The 16,936-nt window shown below is 38.0% G+C and overlaps 1 protein-coding gene across 1 annotated transcript in view; it reads left to right on the top strand.

The window, feature by feature from the left end:
- lrrn2 (leucine rich repeat neuronal 2) overlaps positions 1 to 14,049 on the top strand; it is a 52,793-nt gene extending 38,744 nt beyond the window's left edge. The window contains exon 2 of the mRNA XM_039694810.2: positions 9,882 to 14,049. Within this exon, the coding sequence (XP_039550744.2) occupies positions 10,202 to 12,364 (2,163 nt within the window). The 5' untranslated portion in view covers positions 9,882 to 10,201 and the 3' untranslated portion in view covers positions 12,365 to 14,049. The remainder of the gene's footprint in view (positions 1 to 9,881) is intronic.
- The last annotated feature ends 2,887 nt before the right edge of the window (positions 14,050 to 16,936 follow it).

Here is a 16,936-nt window from a genome sequence, read left to right on the forward strand (position 1 = left end):
GATCTGCATATCTGAAAGACTTATATTTCAAATAAATGCTGTTCTTTTGAACGTTGTTAATCAAAGAATCACAGTTTCCTCAACGAATCGTGTACTTCACAATATTACTGTTTTTACTGTTGTTTATCAAATTACTGATGCTTAGTGAAGAATGTTTCTTTCAAAAACAATATTCACATGTTTAACAGTAAAACATATACGGCATATATTTTATATATCTCAGAATTGCTAGTACTATACATATCAGTGGACGTCTACAGATTTTTTTTTTCTTTCAATTTCACTGGAATGGAAAACTGACGAGCACTGACTAGAAGCATAATGTTTAATGTAATGTAATGAAGGTTTTTCGAGTGAGTACACCCATTAAATAGAGATGGAACACAGCTCTGGTTTGCTCCAGTTCAATTCAAACCCTGATTTATCCTTGATATTTAAGTTTCACTTTCTTTGGCATAGCCATCTGTCTCTCAACAACACAACAGCTTTTAACAGACATCCCAGACAGACCGAATGAAAAGAAAAATGAGATGTCAGAGACATAAGCACATTTATAGAATTACACAGTGCATCAAGCGGCCACTGTTCACTTTTTGTAAGAGAGGAAATACTATAATCAGCACACCCCCACATTTTGAAAAAAATGCAAAAAAAAGTGCAAAAATGCTGATCAAGAAAACGCACAGAGTATTCAGGAATCACTGCAGGGCTTTCCTGAAATATAAAAGATGAAATAGGAGAGATGTTTAAAGAGCTGATGTTTACTCCACGTGTGAAAGACTTTCCCATTAATGGAAAACCTCAGGCCAGAGTTCTTTTGTAACAGAAACAAATACTTCGCATTATATCTTTGAAGTTCAACCAGAAAATGATAGAAAAATTTTCAGTAACACTTTATTCTAAGGTGACGCAGTTACACATACTTACTATGGTAATAACAGTAAATTATGTATAATTTCAAGGAACTAAACCTAAACAAAACTAGTTCTGCCTCGTTTAGTCAACGTAATCGACGGCAATTTCTTTATTCGACGTGTCGTTTTAAAATTTACCGTCTATTTATTTTTGGCCTCCCGTCTCAAACGGCTAACTGTCATCTCCGCGCCACACCAGTCCGTGCGTTGTGCGCGCCCTGCTGGTTAATATTCTATCCTCTTCCTTCCCCCTCCCCCACCTTCACTGCTTTGATATGAAAAATTGCGGAAGCAATGAACGAAAATGACAAACAATGTTTCTATTATTAGTCATTTAGATTAGTCGATTAATCGAAATATTTGCAGAAAAATTAGTTATTTGAAAATTAGTAAGTACATGTAGTTAATTAATATAAGGACTTATTTGAGTAAGTACAATGTAACTATGTCACCTTCAAATAAAGTGTAAACAAAAGTTCAGTTTTACAAAAAAAAAAAAAAAAAAAAAAAACTTTACAACTGACAACACTTTTATTAGGATAAAATGTACACTGTAATCATTTTGTTCTAAAATGGTTTTAAGACCCCCTGAGTTTTTAAATGTTGTTTATATGTCTATGTACGTAGTGTTTTAAATTACGTTTCTGACGTCACAAACTACCTTGTAACCAATCATGTCAATGTGTGATGGTTGAGTGGATTTCTGAGTTGGTGTGAGTCAGTGGAGGTGGGCTAATTTGCATATTCATGGAACCGCTAGTAAATGAGGCAAAGGTGTCGAGGTACAGTAGCTGTTTTAATGCATGAAGACATTCTTTTTTCAGGGACCATTTTTAAATATGTCATTTTGGAGATCAAAGATTAGTTTTAAGGGATACAATTATTGACTAGCGACAGAGGGACTTTAAGGGGGCAAAAGGCATCTCTTTACTTTCTACAAAAGTCAAAGTGGCTGTTGTTTGGGAGAAAAAAAGCGTTTGATAAGCCCTGCTGTCATTCTACATCTCCATCCAGGAAACCTCTTTCATGCTTGGACACTAGTGGTACCTCTGATGAAAAATGCCATTTTAGGCTGTCAGTTCTCTGTCATCACACAGTGTAAGCTATGGAGTACAGCATAAAATGAGGCCTTTACAAAACACCTACATTTTTCAGTGAGATAAATTGATCAAAATTGTCAGTAAGGACATTTTAATTTGACAAAATATTTCTATTTCAATTAAATGCATCTACTTTCTATGAGTCAAAGAATCCAGAAAAAAATAATTCAAACAAAACCAAATCAGCATATTAGAATGACTTATGAAGGATCATTTGACTGAAGACTGGAGTAATGATGCTGAAAATTCAGCTTTGCCATCACAGGAATAAATGACATTTAAAATATATTCAATATATAGTTAGTTCAGGTTCTCAAATCTGATAAGACTGAGCACCAGCTCTACGTCCAGCACCAGCCTGGTGAAAAATCAAGCAACGCGCTATTCGGCTAATATCACACATTAACTGTTTCACAATTTGTATCACCGAAAAAATTTCATCTGACCCAGCAACATTGTTACTCCTGCGGAAATCCACCAGTACCACTAGATTTAAAAACATTATTACAAGCTTACCGCTTTGAATCGAGCTAAGGCAAGCAGATAGTTTGAAAACTGGCTGGTAGTGTAATTTTTAACCCCAAAAAAGCTACGGACTGCAGCTTTAAATGTAACAATTCTTTGAAATCTGCAATTTTATAATGGGGAGTTAATCACTTAACATGTCACAAATGTGTCCTGATGGACAAACACTTTTCCTTATTCCATTTATGAAAGTAAAATGGCCCTTTTAAGAGCCCGTTCTCATCCCAAGACGTCATCTAACTGACGCTTTGACCATACGTCAACATCCGACGTTTTAGGGTACCTAATGATGACGCTATCTAATCCTAACCCTATACCTCAGACCTAAACCTACCCGCGTCATCTAACTGACGCTAAAGGTAAAGCATCAGTTAGATGACGCCTAGGATCATCATCTAACTGATGTTAAAGGGTACCCTAAAACGTCGGATGTTGACATATGGTCAAAAGCATCAGTTAGATGACGTCTTGGGATGAGAATGTGTTGCTTTTAAAGTGACAAATTGACTGTTGTACACAAGTTGGAGAAATGTGAAAAAAAAAACAAGACATCTAAATATGCTCAAAAAGATCTTCTATAAAACTAAACTTAAAACAATTGATTAAAAAAAAAAAAACACGAGTATTTATTTTTATATCATTGTATATATTTTTAGTGGTCTGTGTGAAGGAGCAGACCTGTTATGCAGAGCTCCTTCAACTTTCACACTGACCTTGTGGAACACAGGCAGATCTCCATGGCAACTCTGCAGCGAGCACTGCAATAGCTCCTTCCAAGAAATAAATGACGGTGGCTCTGCAGAGGGTTACAACAGAAAGAGAGAGAGAGATATATTTCACAACTTTTTCATTAGTAAAGCACATAAGACACATTTAAACACAAACAGCTGGTCTAGATTACACATTCTTGTAGGGTGAACTGCTTCTTGTCCCGCTCTGAAAAGAAGCTGTTATCAACACGCTGCCGCAGCACTCATCTAATTATTACAAAGGTCAATATTCCTCAGGAAGGTGAATGAGAATATACGACACTCTCCTGAGATGCAGGTGGGGGGGAAGCTGAGGTAAGGTTGGAATAATTCTTGTTCATATCCTAGTTTGCATCTATCCAGGATATAAAACTGCATTATAAAGAGCAATGTGATGGACATGTGGGCTATAAATATTACATATAGGTATAGTCAATACGCAGTGCTGTCAGTTAGTTTAAATTGATGACCAGTGTGCCGTAATATATTTTTAACCTGTCGCTTTAGTATGAAATCTTTTATATGGAGGATCAGTTTTTGAAACTTTCAATGAAACATGAAGAAAGGCCAATGGCATTACGTTACTGATCAATGTCATTGCATTTACATTTACATCACCGTGATTTGAAGATGGACAGAATCGGTATAATCTGTGATACGTGAGCAGCTATTCCCACAGCTTTTAAGGACACATTTTTTTATTCACTCTCTAAATGACCATACAGTGTGCATTAAAATGACACAATGATGCTTATGAAAGCGGCTTAGGACAAGCTTTTCCAAATAAACAAAATGTGCCATGGTCAAAGATGAAAAGCCATTATAAACAGACTTCTCATTTCTCTTCAAATGCTGGTGGGCTCAAGGACCCCATCCCAAATAATGTCTCTAATAGAGTTTTTAGGGTTTTTTTTTTTTTAATTGGAGGCAGTCAAGTTCCTTTGAAGTCATGATAATAAAAGTGTGCACACCCTTCCGTCCCCTGTAGGAATTGCCCAAAGTCTTTGTAAGACAGACTCACGGTGATGAAGGCAAAGATAACAAGATGAAAATCCCCATCAGATTCCATCTGTGGCGATGGTGGATTAGCCTGGCTTTGAGTCACCACGACACCAAGTCGATGTTTACGAAGCAGCGCTTGACTGTGAACGGCCTTGGGTATATCCAACGCTGACACGCTCATGGGCCCTTCTCCTTGCCTCTTCTGAGAATAAAGAGGAATATTCAATTAACTTGTGCAGTTGCAGCTTCAGGTGTTGTTCACCTTGTTATTATTCAAATGCTTTCTTCTTTGTCTCAAGGGTTAGAGAGACCAGGTGTGGATCTCACTTTTTGGCTTAAACCAAGCTTGCGTATGCATAAGTTATGTGTGTGTGCATGCACATGCCTCGGAAACAAACAACTCTTGCAAAGACTGGAACAAATAAGGATTACTTGCAACCAAGTAAACAAAAAAGATGCTGGGAAAGCAGTAGTTTTGGATCATATGAGAAATCTGGTCACTATTGCACAAGACATTGGCATAGTAAATTTTGTCACTACTACATTATGAATTCATGATTGAGTCAACTAATACAGAACAAGCATCTCCAGTTGTTGAGCAGGAGGTTTCATTTTGTCAATGCGTTATAATGAGTGGCAATATGGTGTTGGAATTTATTTTTTAATGCTGTGTGGTTGTTATTGTTGTTATTAACAAGAAAAGTAACAGGGGCAATATGTTCTCTCAAGCACACAGCTGTCACGCTCCAAACTATTGCTTTTCCATTGTTCCATCTACAAAAAAGCCCACAAATGCATACAGATTCAATTTTATTTTTTTTATTAGATTAAGATTAAAACCATTTATTCGCTGCTAGATGTAATAATTTATCTTCTGATTTACACCCACACTTATTCATTTATTTAATAAAACAATAAAAGATCATGTTAGATGACAGTATATCTTAATTCTTATAATTTAATTTAATATAACAATATACAATCATGAGCTAAGACTTTCCGTGCAAGTTACTCCAGGAAAAGTCAGGGCCACCGGAAGCAAAAGGGGTCAAACTAAAGTTCTGAGAAGCAGAGAGACGCAGTATGTGTGGCAGTAGAGTCAGGTATGCTGTCAGAGCTTGATATTAAGTTGGTGGAAAATAGGCTGGCAAGGTCAGCGCAGGTGAAAGCAGAAGGAGACAGACAGTTAGGTTCTTTCAATTCAAATGTTACACACACAAAAACACATACACTTACAGAAAAACACACAAGACAAACTACCATCTTAAAGATATACATTTTTAGACATTTAACCCCACACTTAGTCAGGGTAGTGCCATGTTTAATTTTGACAGGAATAAAAATGAGGCTATGAGGGATAGAAATACAGTGTAATGGATTGTAATGTTTAAAAACAATCCAATTGTTCAGCTGATGTCTTTTTGAAAAATAAAAAGTTTCAGTAGATAAAAACTCCATGAAACCATTTTAAAAGTATTGGGTTGTGAAAACTGTGTGATCTACAACCTTTATATACAGTGGATGCCATTGTAAAGACTATCCCTCGTAGCCTTATTTTTCATCAGTGTTAAAGGTTCACTTTTAAAAAAAACCTTTGCTGATAATTTACTCACCCCCATGTCATCCAAGATGTCCATGTCTTCAGTCGAAAAGAAATTTTTCTCCATATAATGCACTTTACTGGTAACCAAATGGTTCAAGTTCCAAAAGACAGTTTCAGTGCAAACTGTTCAAAGGGCTTTAAACGATTCCAGACGATGAATAAGGGTCTTATCAAGAACGATTAAAAAAGTTTTAAAAGCTCAAATGGTCGCCTTGCTCTATTCTGTGATGTGCGTTCGATACTCTCCTGTTCGAACTAGTTCATCAAAATTTTTCTTAACAAATCTTTTCCCGAGACAATTCGTTCATTTTGTTCGTTAACTGAACCAAATGACACGAAAAAAGATTCGTTCATTTTGATAAACGAGTTCGAACTTCGAAGAGGAGAGTCACGAACGCGCATCACAGAACAGAGCAAGGTGACCATTTGAGCTTATAAAATTAAACTTGTTTTTTTTTTTTAATTGAGCGATCGTTTCGCTTGATAAGACACTTATTCATCGTCTGGAATTGTTTAAAGCCCTTTGAAGAGTTCGCAGTTTGCACTGAAACTGTCTTTTGGACCTTGAACCGTTTGTTTACCAGTAAAGTGCATTATATGGAGAAAAATCCTGGAATGTTTTCATCAAAAACCTTAATTCCTTTTTGACTGAAGAAAGAATGACATGGATATCTTGGATGACATTGGGGTGAGTAAATAATCAGCAAAAGTTTTTTTTTTTTTTTAAGTGAAATACGGTCAAATTTAATATGGTCAATATATTCAGTATCAATTGACTAAAGTCTAAGTAGAAGTTGGAATAAAAAGATGGCCAAGAAAGATTAAGTTAGTTTTGAGAAAAGCATGTTTTTCACTTGGTTTCATATTTTGTATCGAATGTAATTGCATTTAAGATTATAATAAATAATGTGTAAGAATATCGTGTCCATAGGTGTTTGAATACATCTTGGGGTCAGGATTGGAGTTCGTGGTATAAGACAAATTCTAAAGTATTCTTTTTGAGTCTTCTCAAATAAATTAAGACTGTCAGGTCCATTCAGTATCCGTGAACATCATACACTCTTTGCAGTGTGTTCTGTATTCATGTGAAAGAGAGGCCATTCACATCCCATAACAATATTATGGATTCTACATTGATTCAGATATTCCCTTTTATTTCTTAACCTGAAGCATGCTTCATAAATGATGAATACTGCCAGTCAATTCAGTCCCTTGATGAAACATTAATACTTTTTTTTTTCAAAGAAAAATTTCTCGAAGAAGAAAACAATGATAATACACGAGGATAAGATCGTTTCTTTGCTTTGTTTTTGTGATGGTATGGATTATGGACTGGAATTCTAATGAGATAAAAACATGCAAAAGCAAAGGAATTAAATAAATAAAGCAGGTGTAAAGTTATTACTTTGGCACAGAAAAAAAACAACAACATAAATACTGTTCGACCCAAAACAGCCGTTAATACAATGTACAAACTCAACTTTGAGGACCGGGCAATTGTTTCTAGGTGTGTGCAACCACAAAGAATTATTCATAGAGTCTGGCAAATCTGCATTGCTACTAGAGTGCAAACAGACCTGTTTTCTTTTCCACTCACCGTTAAGCTCTGAAATGAGTTGTTGAAGGAGAGAACAGGAGGAGCTTTGGCACAGAGATCCAGGCATCAGGATGCAGCCAGAGGTGGCTCATAAACTCACCTATCAGCAATCATGCCATGAATGAACATCAGGGCCGTAAGGAAACTGGCGGCAGCAAATTCGGTTAATCCCTGCAATCTGCAAAGCAAATCAAGAACATAAATTGAGATTAAACTGAAACAAAGCACGGTTTTATTTTGGTTTTAAAATAAATCTGACAGAAAATAAAGCTTTTGCAGGGATCCATTTGTCAGGGTAGTGACAGGATTGGTCAAATCACAAGCTGGTGTCAAAATGTCTTGCCATTATATTCCCAGGAGAGATAATAGTAGCGTACACAATCCATTGTTAAGGACAACAAAAGATGATTATTATGAACAGGAAGCTTTCAGAGCCACATTGAAACATGTCAGATCCATTCTCATTTGTGCTCGAAAACCTTGAGGAGCAGAGAATGTGTCAGTAGAAACACATTCACCACTCTTTAGTAGTGCAATTCATGAACAAATCAAAAATAGAGCGCAACCACATAGAGCCAGTACCTGTTAAGGACTCATTGAGAATGATCTGAACGGACTGCATATATTTATTTACTTTATGTAAGCAAAATGGACACTGAATCTGTATTGCTATCCAACCCTAATGACATTATGACAGCAAGAGGTGAAAACACATTTATTTAGAGACGATAAAATGGTACCTACAAGATGGGACCACCTGTTGCATGGCACCACAACAGCTGTTTCCTTCTGGAGGCCTCCTGGACACACTTTGTCTAGCCTAGCGTGCTTTTTTTTCTGGCCAAAATGAGAGCTAAAAGCAGTGAAAAGAAAGATTAGTGGGCGAACTCTGCAAATGCATTATTCAGTATGCACAAGCGAGCAGCCCACATGCAAACGTCTCCATTCTCCTCACATTAGGGGCACTCAAGACACCCTCACAATTTTTTACGACGCAGGCAGGGAATTGACAGTGCGCAACACGTCCCAGGACCAGCTGGGCCAAGATAACGGGGTGCATCAAGAGGGCCAAGCTTCTGCTTGAGAAGTTGACACTTTGTAAATGAGCTTGAAGTTGACGTGCACAAGCTGATGGCTGGCGGGGGAGAGATCAGGGCTTGCTCACATGGGCCCGTTGATAGCTATGGATCGCTCTTCCATCCCTCCACGCCAGTGTGCATATATGAGAGAGAGCTAAGAGGAAGCACAAATAGTCTCTGAAGCGGCGAGTAGATCCCTGGGGGACAAAGGAAAGACAGAGAGAACATTACGACTAATTGGGCATTCAGGAGAAGGATGGATTGCTGTGGCAGAGCTTTGAGGAAGGGAGGAAAAGGGTGGATACTCAGAGCTAGTTTTTCTGCCATTCTACCATGTAGATGTGGTGTCTAAATGAAGCATGAATATTGTATTGCTGTGGTGCATGATATGCTGAGAAGGGGCCAAAGTCATCTGCCTGGTTGTATATGTGCATGTTATCTGAACCCAAATGAAGATTTTTGTTTCAAAGATACAGTATGGTTAGTTTGAAGGGTGTGAGGTGAGAGCTGACAGGAACTAAACTAGACCTAGGAGCATTGCAATGTGTGGTGCAATAATAAAATCCCATTAACTCCAAAGCTGCTGTTCTGAAAGTTAACTATGAAAAGGATTTCTACTCTAGTAGAGAAGCTCTAAATCCAAACAAGTTGAAAGATTTCCTCTACACACCATCTCACAAAGTTTAAACAAAGTAGGTTAGACCACAGTCAGAGTTTCCTTTCTTAATGCATTTTTATGTCCCCTCTGAGTTTGAGTCTTGTGAATTTAGCCAAAAACATGTCATATCTTCCCCATTCCTTACCAGCCTCCAGCATATGAGTAATACCAGGGCCCTGATTATTTGCAGAGCTAAATCCTAAGCCACGAATTAGGCTCAATAAATTTCAGCCTGCATTTCTCTCATATTTTCACAGTAGTCATTTTTTGCCATCTACAAGACGTGCAATGAAATTTAAATGGAATGTCCCTGATCTAATTCAGAGGAGCGCTTTACAAAATAGAGTCTGAGAAGCATGCAAAGTGCGTTGATAGCAACCAATATATTTTCCATTCTTTACAGTAACAATTTATAACAATGACTTAACTACTATATTATATTCTAGTTTTATTTACACAAAAATGCCTGTGGTGTAAGGGGATTATTGCAAAAGGACAACTGTGGAACAAGTTCGTTGCAAACAAAGTGAAACAACATGTAACATGACAGAAACAACATGAAGCTACTGCAAACATACAGCATGCTCTGGCAAATGGAATTATAAAATCTTAATCTCTCCTCTGACTAAATGTTTGTTTTGTTTTGTTTTCCAGGTGTGCCCCTAAACCAATCCTACAACGTACTCTACAGTGCTAGGATGTAAGATCATTGGAGTGAGACTGGAGAGAATTAAAGCCATCTGAAGGAGACGGAGAGGGAATTTTGAGATACTCATGTAACTACTTCACAAGATTGGAGATGAAGAAACGCTTCGTCTTTGAGACAAGTTTCTTAGCAAAATTCAGCTAAACCCTTGGCTCTCCTGTTACATGAACTTGAGAGATAAGTGAGAGACTGGTATTAAAAGCAGACTGAAGGCTCTAGCTCACAGTGAATCTACATCAAATTATATCAGTTTCCATTAATTGTGAAAATGGGACATATTGCGATACTTCTTCTGCACACACATCTGCTGCTGGGAGTCGCAAGCTCCCTGGTCATTCACTCCATGCCCTGGAGAGTGCCCTGCCCTCACCAGTGTGTCTGCCAAATCAAGCCCTGGTACTCTCCCCAGTCTGTGTACAGAGAGGCTCCTACAGTAGACTGCAATGACCTGCTACTTATCCAGCTGCCCACTTTCCTCCCTCAAGAGACACAAACCCTCCGGCTGCAAAGTAACCTCATCAGTTCTGTGGACCAGAGTGAACTCCAGGGCCTTGTCAATCTGACAGAGTTGGATCTCTCACATAACAGCTTTACCAGTACCCGCAACCTGAGAATAACTGACCTGCCAGATCTTCTTAGCCTACACATGGAGGAAAACCAGCTGAGACACCTCCCAGAAGCAGCTTTCTTTGGACTCCCTAGCCTGCAGGAGTTGTACCTAAATCACAACAGGCTTCGAAGCATCTCCCCTGGGGCCTTTAAGGGTCTGGATAAACTTATAAGGCTTCATCTCAACTCTAACCGACTGGTTGTAATTGACCGACGCTGGTTCCATGCCATGCCACAACTGGAGGTGCTCATGATTGGTGGAAACCCTGTGGACACTATTCAGGACCTTAATTTTAAACCACTGGGCTCTTTGCGTAGTCTGGTCCTGGCAGGCATGGGCTTACGTGAGATCTCGGAGCGAGCGCTTGAGGGACTTCAAAATCTGGAGAGCATTAGCTTTTATGATAATCACCTAATAAAGGTTCCAAAAGAAGCATTGCAAAAATTGCCAGGTCTAAAGTTCCTTGACTTGAACAAGAACCCCATTCAGCTAGTGCAGAGGGGAGACTTTAGAGATATGCTTCACCTGAAGGAGCTTGGCTTAAACAACATGGAAGAGCTGATCTCTATCGAGCGCTCGGCAATGGAAAACTTGCCTGAACTGACCAAACTGGAGATCACAAACAATCCCCGGCTGTCCTATATCCACCCTCAGGCCTTCCAAAAATTATTGAGTATGGAAAGTCTAATGCTGAACAGTAATGCCTTGAGTGCCCTGCATAGCCAGACAGTAAGGTCGCTGCCCAGCCTTCAAGAAATCAGCTTGCACACCAATCCTATTCGCTGTGACTGCCTGATCCGCTGGGTGGGAGCCGACAATGACAAGCCAGTGCGTTTCATTGAGCCTCAATCCACATTCTGTTCTGAGCCTCCTGAGCTGAAAGCCCGGCGAGTTAAAGAAGTCTCATTCAGAGAGATGGCAGACAGCTGCCTGCCCTTGATTGCGCCAAGCACATTCCCTTCTTACATTGAAGTCAAACATGGAGACAACGTAGCTTTGCACTGTCGAGCACTAGCAGAGCCAGAGCCAAACATCTACTGGGTCATTCCCCAAGGCGTGAGGTTGACTCCATCCAGCAGCTATGGGCGTTATCAAGTTCTCACAGAAGGCACATTGGAGATTTTTGGAGTCACTGCTGAAGAGGCCGGCTTCTACACTTGTGTTGCGCAGAACCTAGTGGGAGCTGATACAAGAAGCTTGACTCTACAGGTGGAGGGGGGTGACATGATTAGAACAAATACTCAAAAGACAGAAGATAGCTTTGAAGTTCAAGATGTCAAAGAAAGGTATGCCTTACTGACCTGGCAAGCAAGCCGTAACATCCCAACTGCCCATCTATCTTGGGTGGCCAATGGTAGTCTAGAAGAACATCATAGGGACAGCACTCGAATCCTAGCTGGTACCAGGAGATTCAACCTAACCCGTCTGCAACCAGGCACTCACTATAAAGTTTGTCTACACTTGGGGCCAAATGACACCTCATGTGTCCATCTAAGAACCAAAGAGTTGCCCATGCAAGATCCTTTACCTGACCTGACCCCAGCAGTTCTGTTGGCAGTATCGGCTCTGCTTCTTTTAATAATGGCCAGAGCATGTAATGGGGGAGCCTCATTCACTTGGAAAGACCACATGCTGGAATTTGATAAACCCCACACCACCATTTTGACCCAGGAGGCAAAGGCTTTCATGACTTCTCCAATACCAGTTAAGCATCTGAATCAGCAAGACACAGACAAAGTCCTATCAGATGGCAGAGGCAAAGAATTCACAAATACTTTGCTGGGGCAAGATTCTCGGGGGCTAACAAAAGAGGCATGCTGAGCAGAGTTCAAGAAGGATGGACATAAATCTGATCTGATCTGACAGTTAAAACTACTGAAAGTCTGAAATAAACAATACTATAAATTTACATAGCAGATCTGCTTCACATAACAGCGACCCAGTTTCAAGTATAGTACAATAACAAAAATAAAGAAAAGAAAAAGATATTTGTATTTATTTTGTAAAAACAAAAGATACAACATGCATATTAAAAGCATTTGTTCATATATTCGCATTCAATATATCATCAAAGGACACTAAAGCTGTGCTGCCAATCAGAAAAAAAAACTGTTCATATAGAGTGTTTATATGCAGCCATCCACCTTTTATGAGCCTGTTTCACAACAGGCCAAATGGTTGTTGAAAGATACGCACTTATATATTTTTAATACCGAAGACGACAATGACTTGACACAGAAAAAGCAAAGAAGAGCTCAAAAAGACAGAATTGAAGTTTTCTGAAAGGTGGTCTTCAGGCTGGGGGCAACAATTTAATTTTCTTTTTGTGGTGAAAAACTAAACTGACTATCTCAAAGCAGGCATTATGAAAAATGCTGATATAAAGGGAGATGTCTTAAATGTTGTATAACTAATGTTTGTATGTACTCTCTCTTTAACAGTGTGTTAAATTGTGCTCTGTACAAGGACCCCAAAATAACACTCCAAAGTTAAAGGCCCTCCCAGAGAAAGGGAACGTTTTTTGCGCATAAAAGAAAAATCTTGCTCTCCCCTAAATATAGACTGATCTATACATCAACAAGGGCCACACGTTTATGACCTAATCTGCTCTGTGGGATGTTTGCCCATGTTGGTTTCTTCATTCCTGAAATGAAGTAGAAAACCAACCCAAGTCAACAGATGTTCCAGTGATGGACACAGCCTAGACATATGGGTCAGCCTCTTTGTTCAAATATGTCAAACAAGAAGAGAGGGTCATGGAGAAACCGCGAGGAAAAGCCACATGACGCCATTTCTTCCAGCAATGAAAGTAAACATTTAGTGACAGAAGAGATCCACGTATACATGCACACTGTTTTGTACAAAGCAAGCACGTCAGAGATCTCTTTCAGAACTGATGAAAGGAACGGGTCCTGTCAGGCTGCTAATGGGACACACTTCATGGAAATGTAGTGCCAACTCTTTCTGTAAAAAGAGAAAATTGAATTCAAAATGGGCTTTTTCTTTACCCGTTTGTCAGGTGACTATTTAATGCACAGAACATGAACGCCGCTCTGACTGCTGGACAGCTACAATAACGAGAGACATATCCAGTGAAAGAAGGGTCAGAGGGCACCAGTGAGCCCCTCTTTTATCCGGGAAAGAAAATAAAGCAGCATTTGGGATTGTGAACGGTTCTGTTATATTCTCAAATATGGGGAAATCCATTTTTACAGGCTGTGATTTTACAGTAACTTTGTTTGCTTTGCTTTGATTATTTTTATTTTATGTTTTTGTCAATTTGTGGTTGATGTGCCCTCCTGTTTCAGTGACACTCTCTCTAACTTGACTCTCTTGTCCTAAAATTGGTTTCCTTTCATTTTTTGTTGATCATTGGTCTTTTCCCAACCCCAAAGCTGTACATAAGTCTATCTGAATTTCCTATTCAACATACCACTTTCTGAAATAATTTAGATGACTGTGTTAAATTCTATTTTGAGCTATTATTAAAACATTTTGGACTGATATCAAGGTTTCGTCAATATCAGGTCACCTAGTGTGTTTACGTGCACTTTAAAAGTTTGATTTCAGTCAGACTAAAGTAATAATAATATGTCATATAAGTCTCATAAACAGAACTTGAAAATGTGATTTCTTTTTAGCTTGGCTTCATCGAGCATGTATTATGCCTTAATCAAACTACAATTGGCCTTTTGCACTTAATCCAAAATACAGTGTGCATTGCGCATTTAATCTCCTTGTCAATTATACTTCATAAGAAAGTTTTAAACCAAGCTTAGTAGTATGGACATCATATATCACCTCAATGCATATAACCTTTGAATCATGCTCTGTCTTAATCAGGATTTTGGGCTATGTTTCCATCTGTTATTATGTTTCATGGAGTCCTTATGCTATTGGTCTAAAAGGGGCATCATTTCACAGAACCACCTCAGAGTTAACTGGAGAAAAAATATCCTCCACTTATAATAGGAACAAATATTCAGCCTTTTGAAATGGAATCACCACAAGAAGTTACCCCAGTTTATAGAGATTTGCAAAACTGCCCTCGGCTTCTTAAATTCACTGAGAAAAGAGCCTCGGGCTGGTGATGCTCTTCTTCTCAGCAGCAAATAGCACATCCATCTTCAGTACTCCCCCCTCCAGTGCTCTTATATACCTCAGAATTACAGTACCACAAAGAGCTGGCTGTCTAAAAAACAAAAACTTTGAGAGATTGATTACTGCCTGAAGAGGAAAAAAATAGTGACACATATGTTTGGCAGGGGGCAGTGGTTTATAGGCAACATATTAGCGTTATGCTTTGCAGAAATGATACATAATTGTGGATGACTATAATTGCACATTACCATTATTTAAGGGAAGATTGAAAGTGGGACTGCAGGATTCTTTTCAGGATGCATTCCTACTGCATCCTTCACACTCAAGTGGACCCTCTCCAATCTAGCAAGGCTTGAAATGCCAAACTATAAGTGAACTCGACTACAACAAAGTACATAAATGGAAGGTTTGCTGAATTGTGATTTAATAAATGACCTTCTCGATTCAATTTTCTGATCAATAAGAGATAGAAATACATTGGATTTCATCGCCTCAAGCTTGAGAAACGTTTATTTGGTTTTAGCCCAAATCAAAAAATATAATTCACAAATAAATGCTACACTAGTCAAGTGAAATAATGTGACATTTGGTCTATTACTGGCTCAGGTATTATTATTGTGTGTGTGTGTGTGTGTGTATATATGAAGAGTTCAGATGCAAAAGCCTCTAAATGCCATTTGAAATTTTCTTCTAAAATGATCATTTTTATCAAGCTTGTATATTTAAGTTCAGTAATTTCACTTAAATGACAATTAATAGGTAATCTTCATTGCCATTTAAGTGAAATTACTGAACTTAAATATACAAACTTTATAAAAATGATCATTTTAGAAGAAAATGTCAAATGGCACTTAGAGGCTTTTGCATCTGAACTCTTCATATATATATATATATATGTGTATTTATATATATATATACACACACATACTCAAGCACATTTACATATAAGTGCCTTGCAAAAACATTTTAGCCAGACTCGATTTTTTGGAAATTGAAAATTCGGTAACGCTTCCTTTTACAGCACAATAATTACGTGTACTTACAATGTACTTACCTAGAAAGTACTGGCTAATATAAGGTTAGTACATGGGTTAGGGGTAGGTTTAGGATTAGGTTCAGGGTTAGTACCTAGTTATTACCCAGTAATTATAATAACTATAATAAGTACATGGGTAACAGGACTGTAAAAGGAAGCGTTACCGAAAATTCCACAATGACAAAAAGGCAAAATAAAAAACATGCAATCCCCGTGATGCAAGAGGTCACAAGTTTCCATTGATGAAAAAAATCATCTTTAATGAGGGAACTGCTTGCCACTCTATATAAAAACTGTTGAGGAACCATTACTCACGTATTGACAAATGAATGTTTGGATGTCACAGCGGGCACTGCTGGTTAAATTATCATGAAGAGGAAGCACCATCAAAGCACTGCCTGAAAATGATTCTCCATCAATACTCTCTGCACAAACAATGAGAAAAAAAAACACACGTTCTCTCAACAAGACAATTACACCAATCATATTAACAATAGAGGTACTCCAGAACAAGTATTAAACATCAGGTTTTGATATTTTTTCCTTTTTAAAGAAAAGATTCAAATATTGCTATTTTAAAAGTCCTCAAAGTTACACATTTTATTGAAGGTAATTTTCATGTCAGACCACAGATATTCTACATTGTTCCATGCTGTAACAAAGCTATACATTCTAAAGGGCAGATTAGCAGATAATAGCACAAACAGCCTACTTCCGTGCTGTCAAGGACAGAACAACAGTTTGAACAGAACAATCTTACATCTAAACATTTTAATACTAACCCAACTAAATAACACATCCAGTTAATAGACTTTGCTTTCGGTATACCACTTTGAGTTGGTTTTAAATGCTTTTGAAAGAAGAGATTTGTGTTCTCTTATGCTCACCAAGGCTGTATTCATTTGATCAAAAATACAGTAATACAAAATATTATGCTTAAAATAACCATTTTATATTGTAATATATTTTAAAATGTAATTTATTCCTGTGAATTTTTAGCATCATTATTCAAGTATTCAGTGTCACTTGATCCTTCAGAAATCATTCTTTCTTATTACTATCAGTGTTGATTCTAGATAGTAAAAAGAACAGCATTTATTTTAAATAATTTTTTAAACAACATTTTTTTACAGTGACTTGATTAATTGAATCCATTATTGATGTATAAAACTATTAATTTCTTAAAAAAAGCATCCTAAACTCAAACTTATGTAGACAATGTATACAATCGTCACCATGACTGCTAACCGGCTTAT

Source organism: Pimephales promelas, chromosome 21, assembly GCF_988280905.1.
Source record: "Pimephales promelas chromosome 21, fPimPro1.hap1.1, whole genome shotgun sequence".
NCBI lineage: Eukaryota > Metazoa > Chordata > Actinopteri > Cypriniformes > Leuciscidae > Pimephales > Pimephales promelas.